The 11,117-nt window shown below is 36.5% G+C and overlaps 1 protein-coding gene across 1 annotated transcript in view; it reads left to right on the top strand.

Moving 5' to 3' along the window:
- The first annotated feature begins 521 nt into the window (after positions 1 to 521).
- Positions 522 to 11,117, top strand: part of LOC131586061 (1-phosphatidylinositol 4,5-bisphosphate phosphodiesterase zeta-1-like) — a 48,162-nt gene continuing 37,566 nt past the window's right edge. The window contains exons 1-3 of the mRNA XM_058852799.1: positions 522 to 676; positions 1,689 to 1,839; positions 6,317 to 6,551. Coding sequence (XP_058708782.1) covers positions 522 to 676; positions 1,689 to 1,839; positions 6,317 to 6,551 — 541 coding nt within the window. The remainder of the gene's footprint in view (positions 677 to 1,688; positions 1,840 to 6,316; positions 6,552 to 11,117) is intronic.

Raw genomic sequence — 11,117 nt, 5'->3', positions numbered from 1 at the left:
CATCCTCTGACAAAACCTGAATGTTTTCCAGAATGTCAATACAAAACTTAGTGTCCTCAGCTTTCACAAGTTTCATAAAATCTGTGGCAAACTGCCTTTGGTCTGTCACATTTAGAGTCTCACTCAGGCTTGCTGACAGCTACACGGAAGCTGGCAACTTCGAAGCAGTTTGCCTGGGGAAGAATTCCTGTAAAACGAGTGGGAAATGGAGTCAGGGTGTAAGTCCAGCCTGATTTCCAAGGGCTGTCCCAGTGATTTGAAGGCTGATACTGGTGTGCCTCAAAGCAGGACATGGACAGCTGCTCTTGCCCAGGCTGGTTTTGAGGACAGAGAAGTTCCCAGCAGGAAAGTGGGAGCTTGGGTGGCCTCCCAGCACTTTGGGGTGGCATCCCACAGCTCTCAACATCCACCATCACCCTGTGCCGTGAAGCCAGCTGGTTCCCCAAGGCCCAAAGAAGGGATTTCCCCCCAGGTCTCTGCAGTGGGTTGGTAGCACAGTGCTCCTGGTTATCTGGGGGAAGATGTTGTGCTGGCAGCCTCTGCCTCACCAGCTTGTCACCTTGGACCGGGACAGAGAGACCTCGGCCAAGCTGGCCAAGCTCCCCTGGAGGACATTGGCACGGCTGGCTGCAAAAGGCCTGCTCTGCCCCACACAGCTCCTGCCAGCACACGTGCTGTGGGTGTGGGATATCCTAAGGGTGGGAGACGGGCAGGGCCTGGGGACACTTTGTGCTGGAAGGAAAAGGCACAGGATGGTGGCAGGGTGGTGGAGCAATGGGTGGGAGACAGGGGCAGGGCCTGGGGACACTTTGTGCTGGAAGGAAAAGGCACAGGATGGTGGCAGAGTGGTGGAGCAATGGGTGGGAGACAGGGGCAGGGCCTGGAGACACTTTGTGCTGGAAGGAAAAGGCACAGGATGGTGGCAGGGTGGTGGAGCGGGGGCAGGAAGGGGCCTGTGCTGGGCGCCTGCAGTTTGTGACATCACCAGAGCAACACTGGAGCGACACTGGAAGGATGGGGGAGTGAACATTCCATGCCATTCTGTCAGGTCACAGTGGCATGAGGAGCCCACTGTGAGCCCAAGTGAGATCTCGGCTATGCCACTGCAGTGAGGGGCCTGGAGCAGGCGGTGCACAGCCACCATGGATGAGAACAGATATCCTTTTCTTCTTCTACCTTCTCCTCTTCCTCTGCTCTCCCTGCCCTGTGACAGCTGCCATTGGGATGCCCCTGACATGGCCCTTTCCCCTCAGGCCTGGGCACACAGGGGATGCCCTGGAGGGCCTGGGGCAGCCAGTCCTGTCAGCCAGGGCCGGTTGATAATGTTTGGGTGGGCACAATGCTGGGAGCACTCGTTCCCTGGTGTTTCTTGGCACTCCCCACCATTCCCTGAGCCTGCTGAATCCCCTCGGCTTCCCCACGTTTCCCTCCTCTCACTGCAGCCCTTTTTGCACCCTGACCACCCCTTGATCACACCCTCCCTTCGGCCCTTCTGTCACTGCTCTCTGGGACTTTGAGGACAGAGCAGAAATCTCTTCCTGCACACCTTGGGGCCTGCTGCATTCTCAGAGGGCAGAATGCAAGGATGTTCTAGATTATGAAGAAAGGGAAGCACAATCTTCTTAGGTTTAATGAAATTAAACTTTTCCCCCTCATCCCCTCCATTAAAAGGCAATTTAATTGGCCAGAATCTTCCTTAACCTGACGTCTCATACGTGGTTTTGGAATACAATTCAGAATGATTTCAAGAATGGGAATGTTGATTTAGAGGGCTGCAGGAGGCTGCTTGAAAAAATGCAAATAAAATTTGATGAAGACCATTTAAAACATATTTTCAAGGTAAGGTGTATGTCCATTAAGCAATGAATGGTTTAGAAGTTCAGTTACACACATCATATGTTTGCTGATTTTTTTCAAGTTAATTTTTTGGGAAATGTATTTCAAGCTAGTGTGGTGTGCAAAATCAGCAAAGAATTTTCCTCCTCCAGGTCTTTCATGTCTGTGTAAAATAGATAACCCAGGGTTTGAATTTGAATCATGAGCCTTTAGATTGGAAGGTATCTCTAAGATCACTGAGTCCAACCATTAATACATTGAAAAGTCCACCTCTGCAACTTGTCCCTAAGCACCACATCTGCAAGCATTTAAGTACTTTCAAGGAATGGTGACGCAGACACTTCCCTGGACAGCCTGTTCCAATGCTTGACAACACTTTCAGTGAAGAAATTTTTCCTAATAGCCTGGCACAACTTGAGTCCACTCCTGCTTGTCCTACTGCTTGTTACTCGGAGAGACTGACACCCACATAACTCTGTCTTTTCTCCACAACAAATTAGTGTAAGATGGAAAATATGTTGGTTTGGATTCCCAGGTTTTTTTTTGTAACATGTCTGCGCTTGAGAAAAGTTAAAGCATTCTGGTTTCATCCTATTCAGCTTCTCTGGTCAAGCTAATGAGCCCAGACATGTCTGTCTGATTCTGGACAGAGCCATGAGAGCAATCTTCTCAAAATCCTCTTTCCAGGAGGACAATTGGGATTTCTCTGAGCTGTCCAGGCTTTAGATCCAGCACACATTCATTCCTTTCTCCACTATACCTCTCCTGTAATATTTAAGAGGTGTGCCTGAATGGATGGGAATCGCTCTCTAACTCCCTGGGAATGGATTTGGCCTTGAGAGGTGGCAGTTTTTAAGATATTTCTGTGAAGATGACATGATACAGCTAGAAGCTGGACTTAAGTTCATTTAGTGTAGGCAAGCAAACTACTGCCAAGCAGATCTTGTCTCAGTGAGCAAATACTAACAAATGAGTACTGGATACATATTTTCTTCATGTAATGACTCAAAATATCTAAGATTTTCCCTTTACATCATTTCCCCCCCAAAAAACCCCATCTGTCTGGTAATGCTTTTTCCCTAAGGGAATGAAAACAAGTGTGTATATATATATAAATATATATATATATTTATATAAATACATGTATATTTACTTACTTTCACCTTTATAGATATGATTCTTTTGAGAATGTTGCAACCAGCTGGCAAATTTTGTCCTGATTTGGCAGAGACAATTAACTATGGCAAGTCAGAAAGGTCATAAGAAGGAAGGCACTAAGCTTTCCTCACCCTGTCTTCCTCTCTCATTGTTTGCCTTCTCAAGCCAAGGTAGAACCAGCAGCATGGGCTCAACCCTGGCTGAAGAGGCTTCCTGTGGTTTTTTGAACTTTTCACTGCATGGAGAAAGTTTCAAAGCTAGAGGATCTCTTGAGAACTTAAAGATATTTCTCGTTGTTTCCTCTATCTTCCCCCTACTTTAGTTTCTGGCAGGAATGTGAGAGATGGTCAGCTGTGGGAAGAGAAAAGGAGATTTGAGGGAAGTGACCTGCAAAGAAGAAGTCTGATCTAGTTGTATTTAACAACATATTATACCCAATAGCCTGATCTAGTTATTTATAGCAGTACTGTTAGGTGCCCTATGCTATTTGAGAAAGATTTACAGGGGTTCAGTAGTTTGGGGGGTTCAAATATTTCATCAGCGAAACAATATGTAAAAATCCAAAGCATTCTGGATGTTACTGACATCTTTGTAATTAACTGCACATCAGCAGTTAATCTAATGGTTCTACATAGCAAAATACATTTTATAGAAAGCTAATTTTAAGGAATAATCAGCTTTTTTCTTCTCTGTTCTCTTTGAGCTTATTTTACTGTAATACTCTTTTGAGCAGTATCAGAATTATGAACATTAAGGTTTTAAGGAATAATAAATTTTCATCTCATTTCTCTCAAGACTTTGTCTCTTCTTTTTCTGAACAGCAAAAATTTGATGTGCATTAATAAAAATAGGAATGATAAAAACCTACCCCAAAAATTTACAATATCTTTTTATAGTGACATGATTTTTATGACTTTAATTTGAAGAGTTCTTTTGTGTAGTATTATTGCCTGTATTTCACCAGGAGGCAGCTAAAATAGAAACTTTACTTTTTTGTCCAGCTTCTCTTTGTGCCAGTAACTAAGTGAACATCCTCCAAGTCCTGATAGACTGTTTATTTTCAAAAGAAGTTGGTATTTTCTTTTCCTGCTTAATGGTTATAAGCAAATTTGCAGCACTGTTAAGAACATTAAAAATTGGATGGAAGAAATCAACCTTAGATGGGGAATTTCTCAGCAGTAATGAAATGTGTATAATTAGCATTTGTACAGAAATATTTTCTTGCTGGTGATTTCTGTTAATAATGATCATTATTATTCTCTTTTGCAAACTCAAAGCAAACACTGAAGTACTCATTTGTAAGATTTTTTCACTAGAACTCCTCATGAAATTTAATTTTGTACTCGTTTCAGTTATTTAATATATTTTTACTCCTATTGTACTTATTCAGAAGTGCAGAAAGAACTTTACTGCATAGGAAGGAACTGGCACCGGATCTTTAAACTTTTGGCTTTCATGGTATGGCTTCAAAACCAATCTAATTTAGCAGTAATCCAATCTCTTGATCAAAGAGCAGCCAGAGCTCAAGTAAGCAATTTCCTGCTTCTAGACATTTCTGTGGAAGCCAAAGCAGCCATAGTAAGGGCCATGTTTGGATGTTTGGATGCTGGAACGTGGTGTCTTTGGCATCTCAGTTTAAGGAGCCAACAACTGAGAATTTTCATCAGTTTACAGTCATAAGCACTGAGGCAGTGGATTGCCATTTGTGGTTTTTGTGAGCAATTTTGTCAGAAGATTTCTCTTGATTTGGCAGGTTTTAAGCAAAAATCAGGCTAAAATGATAGAAACATTTATATTTCTATATTGATATTAATTAATTAATCAGTACATAATTAACTAATATATAACATATATACAATATACAGCATATAGCATATACTATATTTTATATTATATATTAATAAATAATCTTAATATACATAGTATATAATATATAGTTTATATAATAGAATATATGTTATATATTATTATATATATGCTATTATATCTTAATATACGTATTACATATTATATCTTATTATGGTTATATTATATTATATTATATTATATTATATTATATTATATTATATTATATTATATTATATTATATTATATTATATTATATTATATTATATTATATTATATTATATTATATAAAATAATATAATATTATATTATATTATATTATATTATATTATATTATATTATATTATATTATATTATATTATATTATATTAATGTTTTAATAAATTTATATTTATATTTATATTTATATTTATATTTATATTTATATTTATATTTATATTTATATTTATATTTATATTTATATTTATATTTATATTTATATTTATATTTATATTTATATAGAAATGCAATTTATATTTATATATTATATATATTATATTTATATTTTTATATATTATGTTTATATATATGCAAGACATATATTTATTTCTATGCTTATTTATATATATATATGCAGTTACTTATTTTAAGTAGAAAATTTTAAAGGAAAAATAGAATTGTTAAACCTGTGAAAAATGTAAAAAGCAGAAATGGTAAAAAAGCATTATTCTGCTCAAATTCTTTTGTGGCCTTTTAACTTTTCTAGTGACTTTTATACTGAAACACAGAAATTAATTACTATGGTAACATTTTGTAAGCTGTATGAAAACAAGCTTACAATTCAAGAATTCTGAAAGTGTGAATAATTAATCTAAGTTAAACATTCTGGCTTGTTAAGATTAGAACATGGTGTCATAGGTTATTACAAAATATCTTGTCTTCAAACTTGAATATTGTTTTGTTGTGAAACAATAAACTTCGTTTATTGAAGTGTTGAAAGGGTTGTATTTCTTGGTAATTTGGTCATCCTTATTTCATTTTTAAGATTACTGGTTGCTGATTTTGTGTGCAAATTTGACTGACAGTATTTACAATATGGTGTAAATAGCTGTTGGAGAGGTATTATACTAAATATATTTTCCACTTGATAAGTTTTATGCTGCACATTTATTTTAATGCATAGCATTTTAAAGATTTTCAACAATGTGTTTGAATATTAAAAATGCATTAAATCTAAATTTATTGCACTTATTTAGATGCTAATTGTGTCATATGGTCCATTTTACTTTACATAAAATATTTGTAGCACACAAAGTGTCATCTAAAAGTTGAGGAGTGTAATCTGATTGTAGTCACTGTTGCCTGAGGATTCTTCTATGATGCTCACTCTTATGGTCAGTTATAAAAGAGTGTTTGGTGCATAATTTGTATAATTGCATGTTGTTTCATTAATTTCTTTTTTTTTTTTTAATAAATTTTGGTTGCTTTTTTCCCTCAGAAAACTATTGACAAACAGTCAGGAAATATTATTAGCATGGACGACTTCAGAGCAATTTATCGAGCTCTTGTACACAGGCCTGAATTTGAAGAACTATTCAAGGCTTACTCGACAGATGGCAAAATTCTACCTGACAGCCAGCTCCTTAAATTTCTTATAAAAGAACAATTTCAAACTGAAGCTAATGAAACAACTGCCTTAGAAATTATTATGAAGTATGAACCCATTGATGAAGGTATGTACAGTTTAACTATTTGATATCTAGCTCTTATTTCTCGTGCTTCTCTCAATGACTGTGTTGTCCTAAACCTCATATATTTCTTTCTTTAAAAGCATGTCTTTTCATCTATTTATTATGTTTTCTTCCTGTGTTTTAATTTCTTTTTATGGTGCCCTCCTTTCTCTGCTCTGTTCTTTTTTCTGTCATTTCTTTATCTTTTTATTTCTAGTCCTTCTACAAATTCTGTTCTTCAGCACATTACAAACCATTTTCAATTTGTTTTTCTTAAAGTCCATATCTGCCATTTTTCTTCTCTGCTCGTTACACTGTCTTCTCTCCCTTGAGTCACTTAGTGAAAATTCAAGGCCTCAGACAAGACTTTTATGTCCTTCTGACTTCCTTGCAGGGGCACTGTGGAAAATTTTTGTAGGTGCCTGGTCACCTTTTGTGAATCACTAGAATGCTGAGATGAGGAGGGCTTCATAAATCTGTAACATGTTCTTCACCTATTTAAAGGTGCCTCAAGTTGGGGTGTAACACTTCTGCTGAGCGTCACTGATTTCAACTTGTGGCAAAATTTACAGCTAGGAAAAGGATAGAACTGCATTTTGCTGCAAGCTGTTACTTTATTCAGTGGAATATGATCAATTCTTTCGTTTCCTTGGTTCCCAGTCGTTGAAAATGGGTGGAATTGATAAGTGGTTAAGAAAAACAAACCCAAGGGGAAAATATTTCTTCTGGGATAATAGCACTGGATTTTCTATGCTGACCTGTGGTGGAAGAAGAAAATGGAAAATGCCACTTTTTCAATGAGAAACAGAAGAACATTGGGTGTTTCATTTAGAGGCACTTACTGTCCAGTAATAAAAACATGTGACTCCTTATGCCTTTACTCTTTAAGGCTGCCTTTCAAATTTAACTGTATTTTATTAAACATATTCTGCTCTTTCAGAGGAGCTAATGTTTACTAATTGTTCAAATTACCAGCTTAAAAGGTTCCTTTTATTTTGTGTTACCTGTTTTGATGGGAAAGTTCAAATCTATAGCACAGTTAAACAATGAATAATCTTCAGTCCATTAGAAAACACCTTTATAAATATCAACTGAAGTTTCTATAGGTTTAATTTAATGTCTGGTTGAAATTTCAGATGCTGAGACAAATTCTTGTTTGTTTCTTCACCTGTGATAAATTTGTTTGTCTTGTTATTGGAAATAATCTCGCTGAACAAAATAACCTCTGTATTGTTCATGCTCCTTTGAGTGAATTCATACTCCCACTCAAACATATTTATTGAAAAGTTCCAGTTATGATTGACATGAGAGATGATTCATATGGTATTGTGATAGACCATTTTGTGTAAGTGTCGTTCTGAATTTGCTACAGAACATTATTCATCAGGATGATCTGTTGGACTCATCTGTCACCCTTGCCCTCCCTGTGTCTTACAAAAAGGGAAAAGGCCAGGCTTTGACATTTGATTGACAGGTTTGCTAATAGTAATGACCATTCTCTCATAAATGTGATAGCACTGCTATGTCAAGATTAGGATGAAAACAATGACTACATTTTACATCTAATTTAAATAAATCCATTTATAGCATCCAGTGCATCCCTAACATTTCTGCAGAGAGATTTTCAAAGCTATTGAGCCAGATAACTTTGAATTTATTCTCTGTAGGTACTGTAGCTAGCTCAGGACAGTATGGAATAAACTAATCTTTCATTCTTGTTATACAATTTAGATGCCCAATGTCAAAATACTACACTAACAGGTTTTTTCACGTGTGCGCTAAAACCTTGCATTTTTGGTAGAAAGAGCCATTTCTATGGAATTGATCACAAAATATGTGATTCACACCTGACAGTTGTGTCTTACTAGCACCCAAATGACAGTTTTATTCTTCCCAAACATTCCATTATCTTCCCATTTTACTATTAGCTTTGAATAGAAGACTCAACTCATTAAATGAGATTAAAGAAAACATGCTAACTAAATAATTTTTTTTTAAGCTTGGTATATATGTCTTTTTTAAAAAAAATTCTGCTCATTTACATGGATAGGATTAGAGGCACAGTGAGGATAAGAAAGTGCATCCCAGTATTATTTACAATATAGAGCCATTCAAGGACTCTATTCCTGCCTATTTTCCTGCTAGGCAATACAAAAACAGGGCAAAAATGCAATCCTGTCTTAAAAAAAACAGCTTGCTTTGTAAATAACAATATAAGCCTGGTGCATCTGTCAGACAAGGACTTTGAGTAATCCAGAATGTATTTGTGAAGCAAAAAAAAAACATTCGCAGTTTATTCCTAGTGCACACAGTCGTGAAGGTTTTTTTTGGATTTTTGATGTATGTGAGACAGAGCTGAATGTAGAGCACAAATTTGCAGAAGAGAGCATTTGATCCCATTGGCCAAGGTAAATCAAACTTAATAAAGGAGACATCTCTGCCAAACTCCCACAGATTTCATAAAAAATCATGTGGAGTAAGAAAGATGGCTTAAAAATCTCAACTAAGACAATGGCTGTGGCTGGATTTGAGAGACACAATATATCAGATTATGAAAAGATGTGTAAAGGTCTAGTCTCGGGGAAAAAATTCAAGACAAGGTGATTATGAGATATAAACCCTTAGAAAACTGAACTGCTGTTCAGATAGATACTTTATTCCAGCATGCACCAGTTGTAAGTGTGGGTAAGGGAGAAAAAGCCTCCCTAGAATATAAACTGAGACTAGAAAAGAATTAAGTGTATTATAACTTTAGTCAAGGAAATACTTCTCTCTTTACTGTTCCCTTAGAGCATGAATGTTTCATACTGATGTAGTCAAATTTCATAGTATGAAATTCCATCTGATGATGTTTCTGCCTTTTAATGACTGAAAGATTCCTCCTTCCATTATAGCAGAGTAAAACCCTTGTCTGTGATTGCAAGTATTTCTCATGAGTTCACCCCTAAAATTCCCAGCAAATGTATCTGTACCCACTCCACTCTGTCTGTCCCAAGTACCATAGACATTTAATTACTCATTTAGCTCTCTGGAAGCAAAGAGCACTCACATACATTTAAAAACATGGGAAACATCTCTCTCTCCACATTTCCTAGTCTCACATTCCGTTCAGGCTCTTCTCCTCCCCACTCCTGAGTCTCTATTTCAGTCCAGACACCTCTCCCAGACCCTGGCAGGGCTGCAGGTTGTACTCAGTCCCTTCAGGAGGAAATGGGTCTTGCAGGAGGCTCTGGCCAGTGCAGAGTGATTTCTTGCTTGTTTTGTCTGCCTCATTGTGGGTACTCTAAAGGCCTTCAGGGCAACAAACATCTTGTGATAGTTTTCCATTTTTTCTTTCTGAAGAGAAACATTTTCAAAGAAATTCCAAGGTAAATAAGAAAAATGGAATGTAATAAACTCTGAAAATAATGTATAATGTAATCCAAGTTTTTCAAATACCCAGGTTCAAATATCCATAATTCCTCTCTGATATGACAGTATTTGTATATATGGCAGAGCTGGAGTTTACCCTAACAGGAGGAATGAGAAAAATAATTTTATCTTAAATCAGATTTAAAAAAACCCCAAACAATATAAAGGAATATTGTTAATAAAATGAATTGTACACTATCCAAAAGAGGAGGGCAAGACAAAAGAAATCATTGAACTTTGTGAACAAAAAGAGGCAACGAGAAGACAGAAATCTTTTCTTGCCTTCCCTTTCTACAACAAATGGATATGTGTGTGCACACTAACTACTGCTAAAAGGTCCTAATGGAGAAAAAGACTGAGGTTCCTCCAGGGGAGAAATGTAAGGTCTTGATGAAAGTCTTTTCACTGTGGAATAGTTATGGAGATGAATTCCCATTTCCTTTAATGTAGAAGCAGAAAATGTCTGTAAGTGGTCAGAAAATAGCATGGCTGGGCTATTCCTCAGAAATGTAAGCTCTGTAAAAATACAAAGATTTTTAGTCTGTTGATTGGAGACATGAGCTGAATGTTTTACTGAAGTCTATGAGCTTACATCTTGACTAACAAAACAATGTTAGATGTTCATTTTTTGGGGATTATGGTCATTAGCATATTTGCTTGAACATTAATTTCTCTTGAGAATATTGCAGTTAACTTTTGTCGATGACAAGAACAGCCAGGAAAACATCATAAATAATTCAGAAAAAAAGCAAGACTGAAAAGCCAGTATTTTTTCACTAATTTAATAAATAAATGCAGAAAAGGTAGAACATAAAAGATGTACACACACACACACACAAATAGTTACTAGCTCTACTTGTAATTGCTCAGAGAAATCTATAGACCATGAAAAATAAAATAATCCAAAATGAAATCCAGACAGCTCATGTAATTCATTAGAGGCAAAACATACAGGATGAGTGTATTCTGTTTTGAGTAATGTGAAAAAATTCAAAATGTTTTTTAAAGATCCAGACAGTAGAAATTTAATCCAGTTGTTACAAGTATAGAACAATATACCACGTGCATGTGGATAAATCTATAGGATTCACTTTTCAAGAGTCATCAAGGCTGCAAGAAGTCATCCTGCAAATCTCTCAGCTAAAAGAAGACCAAAGA

The sequence above is a fragment of the Poecile atricapillus genome, chromosome 18, assembly GCF_030490865.1.
Source record: "Poecile atricapillus isolate bPoeAtr1 chromosome 18, bPoeAtr1.hap1, whole genome shotgun sequence".
Classification (NCBI taxonomy): domain Eukaryota; kingdom Metazoa; phylum Chordata; class Aves; order Passeriformes; family Paridae; genus Poecile; species Poecile atricapillus.
This window is presented reverse-complemented; position numbering and strand designations above follow the sequence as displayed.